Below are 18,324 nucleotides of genomic sequence, written 5' to 3'. Positions count from 1 at the left end.
AAATCAATATCCTTTTTGACATTTTTATATGTGTTATTACAATTGTCACGGTTCTCCTACCAAACGGAGGACAAAGTTCGTGTCGATAACTTGGTGAATCATTATATATAATTCTGTAAGAAGTACGAAGCTTGTAGAGCTCTATTCTTTCTGAGAGATGGGACCAGTATTACCTTATATCAGTGAAGGAAAGAAACACACACACACACACACACACACACGCACGCACGCACGCACGCACGCACGCACACACACACACACACATACATACATACATACATACATAGAAGTATATCTGTACAGGCGGACAGACAGACGAATGAGGGAGGTGAGAAAAGCATAACAAAATTATGAATGTTTTGTTATTTAAAGAATAACTTTTGCTGGTATGAGTTGTGCCAATATAAGATGAAAATAAATAGTTTCAACTCCCTACATTGAATAACACTAAATAGTAAAGTTACAGAAAGTCACCGAGACTAATACCCCCCATAAAACCAATTTTTATCTAGACTAACTCTCACAATTTGATAACGAAAAGAGAAAAGAAAATACACGCCCATAATACAAACACCGAAACAGAAGAAAATGTAAATATTTTACGCGTCTGGAGGGTTTAATAGTGATTTGTTATTTTTGCCTGGTTCACTACGTATTAGGGAGCAAATAAAAGCATTCCATCATGCCATGACGCTGTGACAAGCAATTCAAGTCGCCAAATGACACTTGGCAGATTAAAACTAAAATTAATAATACCTTGGGTCAGTGTCACATAGGACGCATATACATCGTATTTATACGCTGCAAGGTAGACACTCCGAAACCGCAAGCTAAATATTTCAATTAGGCAAAATTAATTGCTTGAGATCCTGAATCTACCTCAACTCTGGATGTCTGGTGTCGGTTCCATTTTTGTGCATTATCTGATGTTGAAGGTAAACAAAGATTTCACATCGTAAATTATTCTTATTTGGAATCTTTTTAAATTATTATTGCATAGTTAACGATGGCACACGCATGTATATCACTGAACAGTTTTCTGTTCCTCAATATACGGAGAAAAATGCATCTTTTTCAGATTCGTATGGAGTAGTTTTTCGGTTGTAACACCTTGTTCGGGCTTTGATCAAGAAATGTTATTGTTGAAATCATTATTTGTCTGTACGTAATAAATATATAAGCTTTAGACAGTCTCCTTCGACATCGCGCAATGCATGTGAATTATTTTCTGTTTTTATTTATATTCAAGTACACAAGATAAATACGCACATAGGTAAATCCAACGGTTTTATTAATCCTCTGTTTTGACTAACGTATTAGCTGGTATACAATACAACTATTTCTTGATAATGCAATTAAAAGCCACTTCAAAGATCAGTCAGTTAACACGTTCACATTTGTACAGCTAAGACGGTCTCGGGGGCACCCTCAGCTTTGAGATGGGGGAGGGAGCAAAGATAGTGATCAGCTATTAAGTTGTAAAGGCCAAAACATGTTTAAAGGTGAAATCGGGGTGGGGGGATTGTGTTGGCGCCCATGCACAGATACTGTGGACACTCACTGGTAAAGATATATTTATTTATTTGTTTATTTGGACAGCAATCATTGATAAAGTGTTATTTATTTATTTATTTATTTATTTATTTATTTATTTATTTATTTATTTATTTATTTTTATTTATTTCCTGAAAACTGTAGTTGCTGTAAAGAAATTAAACATCCAATATCGCTTCGTCAGCTTGAAGAACATTCTGTATACGTTATACCACCTCAAAGTTTTATATTTCTTTCACCATTGTGTAATTTCTCATTTACTGTACTTCATTGTCTGAAATAAAAATAGACAATGTCTTCCAAACTCTTAAATAAAATGTATTGTTTATTTACTTTTGTTATCGTGCTTTTTACACCTATAGAGCTATACTTCTCACGGATGATTCGGAGTGTCCTTAATTTAAATAACTGTACTTAGCTTTCAGTATATTCTAGTACTTGCATAACATACATACATGAGGTTACATTAGTCCCGGATCAAGCATTCAAACGTACGTAATATCTCTCTTATGATGACAATTACATTTTTGCCCTAATTTACAGAAACAAATACCCGTGAATACTGCTTCCCTTAAGTAGAGTGATGTTAATGATGAATATATATATATAACTTTTGTTACATCACTGTATCTATATTATGTGTAATTCTTGTTCAGGACTATAAATTGTAGCGATTTTCTATAAAGTAGACATTACATATATAAAACACGGGTAAAGATAATATTTTAAGATATTACAGATGTCAGGATTTTAATAATAAGTTTTAGGCGCTTTTTCATTGGCTGGTGGTGTCAGGTTGGTTCTTTGAAAAATTAAGTTATTTTACCATTTGATGGGTTTGGTCACTTAAGCATGTGTTGTGAAATATTAGATTGAATAGAATATATATGTAACATGGGGAATGTTATGTTGCAATAAACAGTAATAAAAGACTCCAGAAGGTGTATATAAGGAGAGAACAGAGAAATCAAAACCATTCCTATTTCGGATTCTTTTTTGATATGTTAAAATCAGTCTTCAAATATATTTAATGTTGTGTTTAGATAATTTTAGAGGATACATTTGTTATGATTATTCATTGGAGTTAAAAAGTGTTCATTGGAGTAGAACGTTATTCTGGGACTATACTAAACAATTGTTCAAAGGAGTTCTGGACAATGTCATTGTGATACGTATATTCGAGGATCTGAAATTCATTCGGAACATTCGATTATTTTGGACCTGAATAGAACATTTTACAATTAGCCTGATTCAGCTCATAATGATGCAAGTTCCTCTCACATTTTCGTTTAATAACTTTGATAATTATATCATTTGCTAAGTTTTACAAAACGTTTTGGTTTTGCTTCTTTCTGTTACTTTGTTTATGACAATATATTCGTAACAGAAATTGGGAGCTCGTCCAGGATCAGAATTTCAGAAATATTTCAGAACAATTTATATTAATTTTTAAAATTTTACCTAGAGTGAAGAGTTTTGTTTCCAGACCGATCCGGGAAGTGTTGGAGTGTTTTTAGGAAAGATGAGTTGCTGGTACATGATTTCATCTAACTTTGGTCATTTGTATTTATGTCTGTAAATTGTAGTGATTATCGTTAGTTAGATTTGACCTACGCGACTACGGTCTGTTTTAGTAATATTAAGAGCGTAAAATTACAAAGGATCTATAAATAGATGCTTACGTGTATCAACAATTACTAATAATAATATTAGTAATAAGACTGCTTGACGACTCTGTTAATTTCTCATTGGTTAGTGGGCTTTGGACTTTCTAGAAGAATTAAATAATTTCCCACTGAATGGTCCAGGTCACATTAATAGGTATTTCTAAACATTTATTGAGTAAAAGGATCTGTCACGTGGAGTATATTCGGAAATATTGTTGTAATAGAAGCTGTATATAAGGAAAGAACTGAGTATTCAGATTCATTTGTAGTTTCGAGTCATTGATATATTTTGTGTTCCTGTGGCAACAGTAAGTCGACAGACGTGTTTTATGTTGTTGTTAAATAGTATTTGAGAGGAAAAACAATTGTTTGTAATGTTCAGTGGAAATAGAAAGTTCTCAATTGTTTGGATCATAATATTATTATGGAACTATTGAACATTATTCAAAGAAGTTCTGAACAACGCCATTTTGACAACGTCACGATTCTTGGCGGACCAGTACATTTCCGATTCTGAAGTTTATACGGAGATTTTCATTTTTTTGGACTTAAAGTAACTCTTTCAGGATTATTTTGGATTCACTTTATAATACTGTAAGTTCCTCTCGCATTTTCATTTAATTAAATTATCTGAGTTCTACGTAACTTGTTTAGTTTTGCTTCTTTCTTATACTTAATTTATGACCAAATAGTTGTGAGAGTTACCAAAAATTAACAAGAGTCTCTCGAAGGGACTGACGTTCCGCTAACTGAAAAGAATTTCCTGGAATTCAAGACATGACCATTTCTTCCTTTCATCTGAAGAGTGTTAAATCTTTCTTTCATATTCTTCAGCGACACCAATATTTCCAACTATTAGGTACAGTGATGGACAAAAAGACATCATAAGAAGTATTCTGGTTGAACCCCATGTTCATACGACTTTCCATTTGGGAAGAGCAACGATAACATGATTTTCAAGATGGATGGTATGGTGACCATATTCTATATCTGACTGGCACCATTTATATTTAATATAGCTATATATCATACGATATCTTTTGATGAAACCAAAATGTCGACATGACCAGCCTTCTAGAAGTACTGATAAAAAAGATCTTCAGGCTGGCCATTCTGGCAGTCATATCAGATCGGCACCATTTTTTCATTTAATACCATCTTGATGTATTGAGTTCTACAGTTAAAGCCCATGCTGATATGACCTTTCCTTCAGGAGAAATGGTGATAATAAGAGTTTCAAGATGGACACTGTGATGGGCGTATAGAATGACTGAAAGACACCGTTAGGATAAACTAATCATCACAAGAAATTTAGTATAAACAAGATACGACTGAGGTGTATTAGTGATAATATTTTCAAGATGGCTACTGGTGTTGACACACTGGATATCAGATATTCACTATTTTCTTTCTGGACCATCTATACATCACAAAGTCTTCTGGTAAAGCCTCGTGACAATATTTATTTTGATTCAGCATGAAAGCAATAATAAGATTTTCAAGATGATCACGGTGGTTGCCATATTGGAAATTAGGTCGGCATCATCTTCATTTATATCCTAATAGACACCATAAGCCTTCAGGTGAATCCCCGTGGCAGTATTACATTTCGTTCAAAGGAAGTAGAGATTACAAGATTTTCAGGATGGCTAATGTGGTGGCCATACTTGACATCATATCAGCACCATTTTCATTTAAGACCAACTGGACATCATAAAAAATATTTTAGTGAAAACCAAGTGTTGTTAGGGCCAATAAGAGTAGTGACATCAAATTTTCGTTATGGCCGCTGTGGATACTGGATATCAGATTTTAGCAACATTTTCTTTTAGAACCAGCTAGACAACATAAAACGTCTTCTGCGAAAACCTCGTGTCAGTAGGATTAGCGATAACAAGATTTTCATGATAGACACTGTGATGGCCATATTGGATGTCCGAGTGGAACCACTTTCATTTTGGAACAAATAGATCATATGATGAGTGCGTCTGTGTATGTGTGTGCGAGCGTGCGTGCGTGTCTGTGTGCTCGCGTATATATATATATATATATATATATATATATATATATATATATATATATATATATATAACAGAAAGAGCTTTGATTATTACCAGTCATCCTTAACTTTTCAATATCCATAAAATCCCAACTAATTTGAGATAAAGTTACAAAGTCACATACATAAACAAGAAGATAGTATGCCTTTCCTGGCACTAATTGCTAATTAAGAAATGACATGTTCTTTCTGGTTTAAGTCATCACTGACTCTGAAATGACTATTGGGAAAACTACCGAGTACATCGTTTCTTAATATGTCGACTTGTATGTTAAAAGCAGTTGAAAGCAGAGCTGATGTCGACAATATAATTATGAATATAAAAAGACTTATTTTCTCGCTCCATCATGTTATACTGTAATGTGCAATTGGTGCTTAGTACTTTGGCTATGAAACAGAACAATTAGTCCATTTGTGCATTATTTACGTACAAACCAGCGATAATAGTACTTGACAAAATCTATCGGCTTTGACCACATGTGTGTACTTCATGTATTTGTGCAAAAATAAAAACCTCTAACTGGATATTTCATTGTTATTTTCTAATAGACACTTTACAACCCCCAAAGATTAATCGAAATCTTTTAATTCGGTCTACAAGTATCAAGAGGAAATGTCGAGCTTAATTTGCTGTCAGTCCTAAACATCCAGGCGCTCATACATTTAGGCTCCTGACGAACGGGATTTTATGTTTTTCGCTTTAGGTACAAATGAGTTCATACAATTCCGCTCGAATTTGTCAGATTTTGTTTCTGAAAGATGAAGCGCTTAAGCGGAAACGATGATCTGAAGCAAATATTTCATTAATGCAAGCTCAACATCTATTTAATTGAACAACCATTTTGAAAATAAATGATAATTCAATAATTGACGTAAACTTTAATGCGATCAATATACATTTACAATTTTTGGTGGTCACTCTAAATAACAGTCAATAATACATAAATCAACACTTCGACCTCCATTACAACTAATTTGCTTTATACGAAGTGGAAAGCTTCAAAGGTCAGACGTAATTTAGTTTTATTTACGATTATACACCGAAAATAGTCAAAATTTGTCTATAATGTGCAAATGTTCACAATAACTGTACAACTGTGACCGAATTCAACACATATTTTGTGCATTTATAACTTTTTAACGAATTTTTTCAACTGAACACCCCTTTGGGAGTAATGTACTGCATCCGGAATGACCTCGGACTTAATGTAAAAATGTTACTCGTATCCTAGTTCGCAATGTCTAATACATCATTTAATCCAAGAAATCAGATTGTATCGATTCTTGGAGTACTTATCTTTTCTCCTATTCTTTTGTTACTTTTAAGCAATACCATGCAGTGTCTTCCTATTTTATGCGGAACAGAGTAGTAGCAGCTGACAACAGTTCCATATTTTTACATCACGTGAAGAAGATTATATCACTATCTAAATGAAACCAGCATATCTACCTACCGTTTTCATTGATATGTACAATTATTGTTACCTAGAACAAAATATTCTAACACTATACATATTTTATGTCCGGTAAATTTGATTGTAAATAACGAGAATGCATGTATTCATTCACATGCCAGCCACGTTTAGAATCGCATCTGTTTCAAACACGCAAAAAGATGAATCACTTCCATCCAGGAAATATGTTCTGCACTAAACACCTGTACTTGCATACTGCACACAGATTCGAAGATACACCATTCCTATGTACATTTTCTCTATCCTGTAAGCATGGAATTCAAAATCCTTCAATTCTTTTTGATCACAAAATGATATTATTTGTATAGGGTAAGATAGCCGTTTCAAGTGGACGGTTGTTTGGGCGCAGGCGTGGTTTTTTCAGTATTCTTATTTTTCTTTTTCTTTCCGTCTTTTTTATTTGTTTTATCTTTCTTCTTCTTTCCTTTGTCCTTTTTACCTTTACCTTTGCCTTTCTTTTTCTTTTTCTTCTTTTTGCTGTCAGCTTCTTTGTCCACTTCAATTTCGCTATCGGTTCCTTTGCTTTGGTTAACATGGGTACCGAGCGAAGAATCTGGCTGGCCATATATTTCCTTGATCTGTTTTTCGCAGTCCACGCCTTTGCGAATCGCACGAACAGCGCGTCTGAATACTTTTGATTTTTCCCAGTCACTGATATAAGTGACCGTCAATGCACCTCCTTCTTTCCTCCCCATGATTAATTTCTTCACTTTCCCAGGAGATGCTCTGTCGCATTCACATGTGGCGCCTCCTTGAATAACTGGAACCAAACTTTTTTTATCCTGTTTTGTTGTATTGTCACTCTTGTAAAATTTCACTTTTCCTTGCAACTCGAGTCTCCTGTCCCCATTAATGTCGGTGGTCATTTTAATGTTTCCTTTAATGACTGAAAAAGATATTTTAAAAAATTGGAATTATCTGAGTATATAAACAAACGGTTTGGCAAACCGTCACTGTATCACCAAATTGCACTGGAAAATCAGCTATCCTGCTCGTGCAAGTATAAAACATTTAAATGACAGACATCACGAATTTGAGCCACGAAAATACTGTAATAAAAGAGACATCATCGATAACATATTATTTCCATTTCGACAAAAATGTACAATTTCCTGATTTCGCTGCGACCAGTGAATTTGTTAACATCTAATTAACAAATACGAGCGTTGACGGTGGAAGGACTGATGCGGCACTTACAGATATCAACAGCCATTTAAATCGGGATTCAATAGAAGTCACTTCACACAGTGTCCACCTTATAAATAAGCTATAATTCACTTATTTTAGCTGCTGAATAATGAAGTAAAATGATAGAAAGATGGAAAGATGAAAATTAAATGCAGTGTTTTCTCGAGGCTGTGCCTTTGCGCCTTTTCACTCTTTTCGCTATAAAATCCCAAAGGTGCACGTCAGCACCTGCAACGCATCGTAAATGCATGCAAAATGAATATTTACATCGCTTGCTATCTTGTGCCGTTTATCTCGATCATTAGACAAATCCACTAAATTGTCAATAAGCACGACTATGTCACATGTGTGATGCAGCAAGATTCTCACTGATCAAAAATAATTCATGCTTTTAAGGGTTTTAAGATAGCGAATGGTAAAGAATTAACTAATGGCTCTCATACAAAATACTTTTGTCAGCTAGAAAACGACACCAAATACTAAGTTAGTGAAGCTAGATAACAACTGGTGGTCTGCACCTGTCATGGGCGTGGTAAGGAGGGACAGTTTGCCCTACCAAACCGATTGTTTACAAATTACAAATCTGTTGCGCAATATATATATATATATATATATATATATATATATATATATATATATATATATATATATATATATATATATATATATACACATACATACATACATACATTCAATTTTACTTAACCTTGCTATTAAAGGCGTAGATACCCACCCACAACTCTACCAAACAAATTCCTGCGGACGCGCAAGGCTCACGTTAAATACCTATGTCAATGAAGAAAGATAACGATTGATGATACTAAGGTAAATGCAAGAACCATGAATTTAGATAATGCAGGAAACGACTGCATTGAAATTAATGACGATAGCAATGCGTATTTTCCTCTCATTATCTGATACTAGTACCGGGACTGAGAGCCTATCGAGCTACAAGAATATTGAATAATCATCACACATTGTATGTACAGCTGGCACAAGTTTCTTCTGTGACCAACTAGGTAGGAGTTTCAGTCTGGTCGCTGCCATACCGGACTTCAAATTGGCACCATTTTAATTTAACACAAGCTGCACATTATAAGAATATATGTTAAAACCGAATGTAAATATGACTTTCTGTCCAAGTATTGTAGTTACAAGAATTATAAGATGGCGGCCATAACAGATGTCAAATTTGCATCGTTTATTTTGGACGAACTAGATATCAGAAGAAGTCTTACAGTGAAATTCCATGCTGAAACGACCATATATTTGATAGGAGTTTCAATAATATTTTCAAAATGGTCACAGTGGCGGTAATATGGAATGTCACATTGACACCATTTTCATTTAGGTTTGGTTTGGTGCTTTACGACACAGCAAAAAAAAAAAAATAAATAGGTTACTTAAAAATAAACAGGTTATTTAGTGTAAAGTGCCCTGCACAAGGACACACCATGGTAGCTGATCCAGGCTTGTCAGGCGGTAGGATTCGAAACCGCAACCTATTGGTCTTGAGTATAGTACACCATACACTGGGATATCGCGGTTCTCGTTTAAGACCAACTAGATATCATGGAAAGTTCTTTTTAGTGAAATTCCAATGTTGAAATGACCTTATATTCCTGAAGAGTTGCGATAAAAAGATTTTAAAGATGGCCGCTGTGACGGCTATAGTGTATGCCAGAGTGGCACCATTTCAAACTAGACCAACTAGGCATCAATATTCTTTCACTGAAAACCCAATGTTGATATGACCTTCCATTCATAAAAAGCAGCGATGAAAATGACCCACATAGTAACTTGATTAATGATCTAGAATCTGAAACTCTGTAGACCCTGAACGTCTGTATAATGGATAAATTCAATGAGGTTCCTGCTGAAACTCAACGGTTACTCAATTGGCTCACACTTCTAACATAGAATCTTGAAAGCACCACAAAGGTACCCAATGAAAAACGGTAATTAAAGTTACCTGTCAATGCCATAGTTAAAGGCATTCACGTTTATATGAATGCAAATCTATTTTAGAAAGGTTCATTTATGACCTCGACGCGACTGTATGTCTGCGACTAAACAGTATTTTCATTTATATTCTTTAAGTACATGACTAATCGGGTAAATTGGGAATGTATATTGCAGTTCTAAGTTAGCTGTTCACTGTTAAGTCCGATCCATATTTTGGTTTCGGTCAAGTTCTATTGCACTAAATATAAAGTGATAAAATAAAATTGATTTTATCGTTACCATTGACCTTTTGCTGATAATAATTCATCTTGTATATTATTATCGTCAAGCTTTTGCAGGAAACTTAATTTGCGAAATGGTGGTTGTAGCCAGGAAATCTGTTAGCATCTTTTTGTTTTAATTTGAAAAGTTGTGCAGTTTCGTAAAAGCTTAAGCGCTATATTTAACATTTATGAGTTAAAAATAGCTACGCTAATCAGCATGTAAACCAAATTATGAAGTGCTCTGAAGTGATAGAATTCACACGGGGTGTCTGGCTGTGCTCAAAATTTCCCATGATCCCAAGGAAACCGACTCAATGTCGTAAAAATCTGTTAAGTTGCACAGTCGTAGATAAAGGATCGGACTTCCAAACATTTTACAAAACAATGTAGACGCAGAAAGAATTGAAAGAAAAATTTTAAATAACTGGATCCTCATAAGATCCAGCACTGTCGTATCCTGATATCATGGCTTATTTTACATTTTGACAGTGATTAGGTATTACATTTTACACAGCTTATATAAGTATTTCAATTGACTCCAGCCGTGGATCAGGACACTATGTGGATGCCCAGAACATTTTTTATGAAATATATTATGTGATACTTTAAATAAAAACTTTTAAGGGAAGATGACAGTTTTGTAATGCAGTATTCTGTGAAAGTGAATATTTGCATAAAGGGGCTAATACCGACGGTATTCTTTAGTCCGGTGTTTTCCTTTTGTTTCAGGCTTTAATTGAGTACATACGGTAGGCAAGTCATTCGTGTTGCTTTTGTCCACATATGGAACAAAAACATTGCATAGATAGTAACTTTCATTGCAACTGCGTTTGTGAACCCATTGTGAAAGTGATGTTCTTAGTCTAACTGTTTTAATTCAATTCCTAGAATATACGTATGGAAACACCATAATAGTGAAATTTCAGTATATATTAAATCCCTGAATAATCAAGACCAAACCTAGAACAATCTTTTGTGTATATTTCAGTGTAAACAAATCCATATGGGCCAATGTATGTTTTTTTTTTTTAAAACAAGAAGTAGATGTACTCGAAGTATACAAAACCTAGTATGCACCAAAGGAATCAATCGCTACTTCCATCGTTGGTGTTCACTGGCCACGCTGTAAAAACCAAGAGCCCCTAGAAGGGACAAACACTCTTAATGGTTTTAAATAATTTATAGGAAATCAAGATAAGACAATGTTGTTATTTTAGCTGTGGAATGTTGAATGCATCTTTGATACTCTTCAACGATAACATGACGTTCAAATCAGCTGCTGTCGTGATTGTACTGAATGTTAAATTGGCACCATTTTCATGTAAGACCAACAAGCCATCATAAGAAGTCTTCTGGTGAAATTCCCATGTTTATATCACTTTGGATTTAAGAGGAGGAACGAAAACACGATTTTCAACATTGATCCCATTGTGGCTATATTTGATATCAGATTGGAATCATCTATGTTAAGAAACAACTTGACATTTTAAGAAATCTTTTGGTGAAAGCACGCTTTCCAAATGATATAATGAACATCAGAGCGTCATTTTCATGTCGAACCAATTAGACATCATAAAAGCTTCTGATTAAAAATCCATTGCAATATTACATTTCGTTCAAGTGAAGTAGTGCTAGTAAGATTTTAAAATATGGCCACTGTGGCGGCCAAATTAGACATTGTCATTCATGAAAAACAATACATCATTAGAAGCCGTTCAGCGAAAACTCATTGTTGACATGACCATCCTTTCAACTAATAGCAGCGATAAAAAGAATTTAAAGATGGCCTTTGTGGCGGTCATGTTAGCTTTCACATCAGCACCATTTTCGTTTAGGGCCAACTAGACATCTATTTCTTCTGGTAAAATTCTTTGGCAATATGACTTTCCGTTCAGGAGGTATAACAATAACAATATTTTCCAAATGGCTGTTGAGGCGGCCATATTAACAATTAGATCTGCACCATTTTCGATTGGGGCCAACCAAAATCATAGTGAAAGCCGATGCTGATATGATCTTCGATTCAAAAGGAGCTGCGATAACATATATTCAAGATCGATACAGTGGAAGCTAATTGCCATGGCACTAAAAAACCTACCTGTGTTGCTGTGCCGTATAACATACACATACAACCACGCACAATCAAGGCAATTCTGTCTTTTTCTTCGAAAAGATTGAGGTTGGTTGTAGACTGAGGCTGGTTATTTATAGCAAGGATATTGTTTTTAGATATTCTCAAATCTAAACTACAAGAAATTGGTCAAACCCATGATCATGTGAGTGGCAAATTTGTGGATAGGAAGATTGGCACCAACAAAAACAACAGAGCACCAGTGCTTAATGATGAATTTAGCTTTTTTAAACAGATGACAGACAGAACGATTATAACCTAACTAATTACATTATGCCGTGGAACTGAATAAACTAGATGACATAAAAAACGTATATACTAGTACAACTTTTATGTTGCACTGGATAAACACATTTCAAAGAAATCGTCTAAAGCAGTTTCCCGTTTAACTCTATCTTAATCTTGAGTCTCAATGGTTTGGATAGAAGGTACAATCTCGTACATGTAAAACGCATCATAGAGACGTGTATGTGCACTCTGTTTTACTGAAATACGCCCTCTCTCTCTCTCTTTCTCTCTCTCTCGTAAAAAAAATCTCATGGAAAAGGAGAGAGTGAAATCAAATCAATGTTTTCTCTGAGCCTAAGATTTATCATATCCGCAGAAACTGCGATATGAAAAGCAACGGTTTTTTTCACCAATTTAAAATCATATGTTGTAGAGCGTAACAGCTGTATATTAGACACACAGATATATATATATATATATACAGAGAGAGAGAGAGAGAGAGAGAGAGAGAGAAAGAGAGAGAGAGAGAGAGACAGACAGACAGACAGACAGACACAGACAGACAGACAGACAGACAGAGACAGACCGACAGACAGACAGACAGACAGACGTGTGTGTTTTCCCAGATTAACAGAAATCGCCTGATGCAAAAAATATAATAATTAAGTCAACGAAACAACAATATGAATGTGCAGCGTGGCACTACGATGTCTGCAGTGTGGCAGTTTATTGTGATGTCTAGCAATGGGGCATCATGCCTCAGACATGTGACATCATGTCCCACTCAGTCACATTATACTGACACTAGGCCGACCAGTCATAACAATAACCTCTTAATGCTGAGGGCCAAGCGAGGCACCTGTTGGTACCATTTTTTAAGTCTTTGGTATGACTTGGCCCAGGTTAGAACCAGCCACTACCCGCATCCGAGGCGGATCATCTAACCACTAGGCCACTGGAGCGGTCAGTAGCAGCAGTAGCAGTAGTAGTAGTAGTAGTAGTAGTAGTCACTCGGCATGAAGTCGTGAATTTTGAAGACAAAAGCCTGTTAGTCGAGTAGAGTTGACAGAACATGTATAAATAATAAAAAATAAACGAAGGTTTTTTATCCCTAAAAAAATTCAACACGATAGAACAATTTTTTTCAATCCATATATTTTTCCAGTAAATAATTACCCAATAATTTATTTTAAAAAGTGGTTAAAGTTTTGCACAAGATACAACACGTTCCACAGTTTAAAGAATCATAAATTAGTTATTGCGGTTGTCCTTGTGTTGATGAAGTATGCAACGATAACAAACGTCAAGGCAAGTGGAGAAAAAAATGTACAAACACTTCCACAGTGAGTGCAAATGGAGGAGACAAATTGCAAATGTAATGCTTCTTTGCGCAGGTAACATACCAATACGTTCAACTCTAACATGGACAATTTTAGAACATTTTGATCAATGCACTCTCAAAAATCTTGCCCTGCTGGTCCTAACATAGTTGAGTCCTGCCCTGATATCAGGTCCTAACATAGTTGAGTCATGCTCTGATGGTCCTAACATAGTTGAGTCCTGCCCTGACGGTCCTAACATACTGGAGCCAAGCTCTGATGGTCCTAACATAGATGAATCCTGCCCTGATGGTCCTAACATAGTTGATTCCTGCCCTGACGGTCCTAACATAGTTGAGTTATGCCCTGACTGTCCTAACATAGTTGAGTCATGCCCTGATGATCCTAACACAGTCATGACCTGATGGCGGTAACATAGAGTCCTGACCTGATGGGCCTAACATAGCTAAGTGCTGCCCTGATTGTCATAACATAGTCCTGACCTGATGACTGTAACATAAAGTTTTGTCCGGATGGTCATAACAAAGTTGAAACTAAGTCTGAACTTGAAACTTGTGGTTAATCAATAACAAAGGACATTACATGTAAAATTCACCATTTATTAGTTTATAAGGGAAAGCTATTCTCAAACTTACGCTTAATGTTTTTGTATCTCAAGGTCTGGTAAAGACATGCAGGACCCTGAGATTAGTGTTTCGTATCTCAAGGTCTGGTAAAGACATGCAGGACCCTGAGATTAGTGTTTCGTATCTCAAGGTCTGGTAAAGACATGCAGGACCCTGAGATTAGTGTTTCGTATCTCAAGGTCTGGTCAAGACATGTAGGTCTCTGAGATTAGTGTTTCATATCTCAAGGTCTTGTGAAGATATATGTGGGTCCCTGAGATAAACCTGAAGACTTCAGCTGGTTAGAACATATTACCCTCGTCCCCACTACCAGGAATATTTGTTAAAATGTGTATTGAAAAACCACACAACATAACTATTACCATACACGGAAATTTAACTTCCAATTTTAAGGACCACATAAGAAAAAAAAGCATCAAATATGGCGATCATATTTTGTCCTTTAAAAGGCTAGAATTTTACTATAGCTAGGCATCGATAAAGTCCAAAATATAAACTGTAATAACAACAGAGGACAGATTCTTTAAAAATGAAGCAGTACAATGATAGGAAGATAAATACATGAAACGTGTAAGAAGATCAAATGTTGGAAAACAAAACGGAAAGAATCAAGTTGCAATATTTAATATAACTTTGCCCGTAGTTCACGTCATTCTTCCTGAAGTTTGCAAGTCTAACGTTATGGTCACATCTTTAATATAATGCATGGTTAAAAAAGATAAAACATCAGAAAAGCACAAGCATAGTGTGTGTGTGTGTGTGTGTGTGTGTGTGCAGCAAAATCCAGAATAAGTGTATGCGTATATATTTAAAATAACTGAATGTAGTTTGCGCTTTTGATATAGGCTTATCGACAGAGAAACGTTCCAAGATGAGCGATGCCAAGTCTTCATATTCAAACCTATCGACTAGTTATAACAGTAACTTTTATCAAGATCGTAATATTGAGAAACGAAAGTGGTTTCGGCAGAATATGTACAAGATATATATATATATATATATATATATATATATATATATATATATATATATATATATATATATATATATATATATATATATATATATATATATATATATATATATAAAATTATTAATATTAATCAATTACTTAAGAAGAAGTACCAAAATATCTGTTTGCACTTATTTTTTACTCGGAAAAACCAGAGAGCTTGCATGCGCTTATATATATATATATATATATATATATATATATATATATATATATATATATATATATATATATATATAGAGAGAGAGAGAGAGAGAGAGAGAGAGAGAGAGAGAGAGAGAGAGAGAGAGAGAGAGAGAGAGAGAGTCACTAGTGTAACAGAACAGCAATAATAATGAATTTTATGAGATATCTTTTTAGTCATATATTAAGTGTGCGATGCAGTCAAGTTTTCGCAGAGTGCTTACATTTAGAATATCTCCTACGTTTACCTCTCAGCTTTCAAAGCAAGATCGCCTTTTCTAGATATAAAATATTAATGTTCTTCTACAGTGAAGACCACCTGCCCTTGAGTTTTGTTTTCAGTATTCTAATGGACGCTTTGAAACATAAAAATAAGTGTCAAACAGTAAACAAAGTATTAGTATTTTTAAGAAAGTATATCACGAAATTCGGTTTACCATAAAAAAGAAAATGAGTGCTCTTTCTTGACACATACGACATGTTCTTTTTTTTTTTCAAGTGACCTGTGAAGAAATTGTCTCTAGACATCCCAGCAAATCGTAGGAGTCACAAGTAAGAAAATCAACTGAAAGAAAAACAGAACTACGGATGAAGAAGTTAACCAAAAGATGAAAGAACCAATGAAAACAATATTGACAACCAACGGAAAAAAGTCTTTGCGAATCGGTAAGTAAAGAAGACATAAATATGTGATACAGAAATTGTCGAGTAAATGCGCAAAATTGGGATATAAAAATTTTCAAACCTAGGATAAAATAGAGGATATACCGTGTGTACTCGCATACAAATCATACCAAACTGCAAACAACATGGACAATTATCTAAGCCAGCAGATCAGTTTCTATGGTGTTTGTTTGACTTATAAGTCCTAATAATCTGCACAGACCCAGATCTGCTGGCGCATTATACGGTTTGCTGCTAGATTTTACTTATAAGCGGGTATATACGGAATTTTACCAGATGATAAGCAGTTGTTTTGGCTTTAAATTTACATTTTAAAATCATTTGGAAAATTACTGAGAGAAATTTGCACAATGCAATAATAAAAAAATCTGTTTTTGAGCGTCCGCCTCGGATGCAGGAGGTTGTGTCTGGATAATGTGACTGGGTGGGACATCATGCTACATGTCTGCGGCATGATGCCCCAGAGCTAGACATAAACTATAAGCTGCCACACTGCAGACCTCGTAGCGATATTACATAAATATTGTCGAAGCTACGTTCAAAATCCAAATCACACATACACACACGCACGCACGCACGCGCGCCCGCACACGTACTCTAAGTGAATGTCTTAAATGCAGGGCAGAGTCGGCGAGTTTTTTTTCTTCTTCCCCGCATTTAAAGGTGTTGCCATTAATTTTTCCTAACAATAATAATTTGATATTACTAGCAAACTGTTTGCAGAAGAGGAAGCTATTTTCTCGTACTAATTGTTTTTCACATTTGAAAGGATGATACCGAAATAAAACTTTAGTTTTCTTCACATTTTGCTTCAGAAACGAAAAGAAACGAAAGCATCATTGTAATGGAGTTTTACACATGGAAGTATGGTAGGAGAGCAAAGTGCCGGAAACCTTTCTTTAAAGGACGGGAACTTAAGCAAACTCCAAAATACTGCCAGATACGTGTATGAATCGCACGTGGTACATCTCCCTATGCGTCTAATTACTAATTAGCAGGCTGGCAGGAGATTTCTCGTGCTTGAGGTCCACCTACTAGGTTCTTCAAATTACTCGATTGACGGGCAAATCAACCTCTGTGGTACACGAGTTATTCTTTAGATTGCTAAAGCGTTATGTAAACGAAACCAATTACTCCAGTATCGATCCTATTACTAAAGGCACGTGGGTTTGATTCTTTCATGAAGTAATTACATAACTTTCACCTAAGCCTTAAAGCTCCAATGCCGCCGTTACGTGCAAAATGTCGTATATACCAAAATCACTTTAATAATACGGAATCTTGAAAGATATTGGTCCTAAACATCGTTGGGTGCTTTTCAAACTACGTAAGATCGACGTTCCATCACAATATGAACCATGTAATTTCTCCCACTAACCGAGAAACCCAGCCATTTGTCACACGCGTTCGAACTAATCCTATGTTGATCGGCAACATCTGTGAGCCAACCGATTTGATTTCAGTCAAAAGCTGGAAGACAAGATTTGATGACGTCACCATTGTAATCAGAAGCTAGCACCACCCTATCTCAGATACGGTACGTGGTCTTTATTTGAAACGCTATTCACTTTTTGTGTTTGATATGATGCAGTCCTCCGCCTATCATTTATGAGTATTTGTAATTTGAAAGCATAACTGACGTACGTTATATTTTTTTACAAGTTTGTGTCCTATGCTTACCAATTAATAAGAAAATTCGCAAAAGCTCGGTTTGTCTTCAGCCCAAGTTCGCCCTTCAAAATAATCCAGCGCCCCAGCTATCACCAGTATTCACCCGAGTCTTATTTTTATCTAATGCACGGTTTTTCTTCCCAAATCTGCTTTTAAAAAAGCGTGATTCTCTTCATTCCCTCTCAAATCAAATTGTCTGCCACGTACGAATGTGGTTATTAGATTAGCCACCAGCGGAATATATCGAATGTACGACATCGCTAATTTTGGGGCACTTC

The 18,324-nt window shown here is 35.3% G+C and overlaps 1 protein-coding gene across 3 annotated transcripts in view; it reads right to left on the bottom strand.

Annotated features, from left to right (window-relative positions):
- Window positions 1–6,144: 6,144 nt before the first annotated feature.
- Window positions 6,145–18,324, bottom strand: part of LOC149785181 (secreted frizzled-related protein 5-like) — a 69,501-nt gene continuing 57,321 nt past the window's right edge. For all 3 annotated transcript variants that reach the window (XM_089978982.1, XM_089978984.1, XM_089978983.1), the window contains one exon: window positions 6,145–7,641. In XM_089978982.1, the coding sequence (XP_089835108.1) occupies window positions 7,079–7,641 (563 nt within the window). In that variant the 3' untranslated portion in view covers window positions 6,145–7,078. The remainder of the gene's footprint in view (window positions 7,642–18,324) is intronic.

The sequence above is a fragment of the Sinohyriopsis cumingii genome, chromosome 13, assembly GCF_028554795.1.
Source record: "Sinohyriopsis cumingii isolate HCF-2022 chromosome 13, ASM2855479v2, whole genome shotgun sequence".
In the NCBI taxonomy this organism is placed as follows: domain Eukaryota; kingdom Metazoa; phylum Mollusca; class Bivalvia; order Unionida; family Unionidae; genus Sinohyriopsis; species Sinohyriopsis cumingii.
This window is presented reverse-complemented; position numbering and strand designations above follow the sequence as displayed.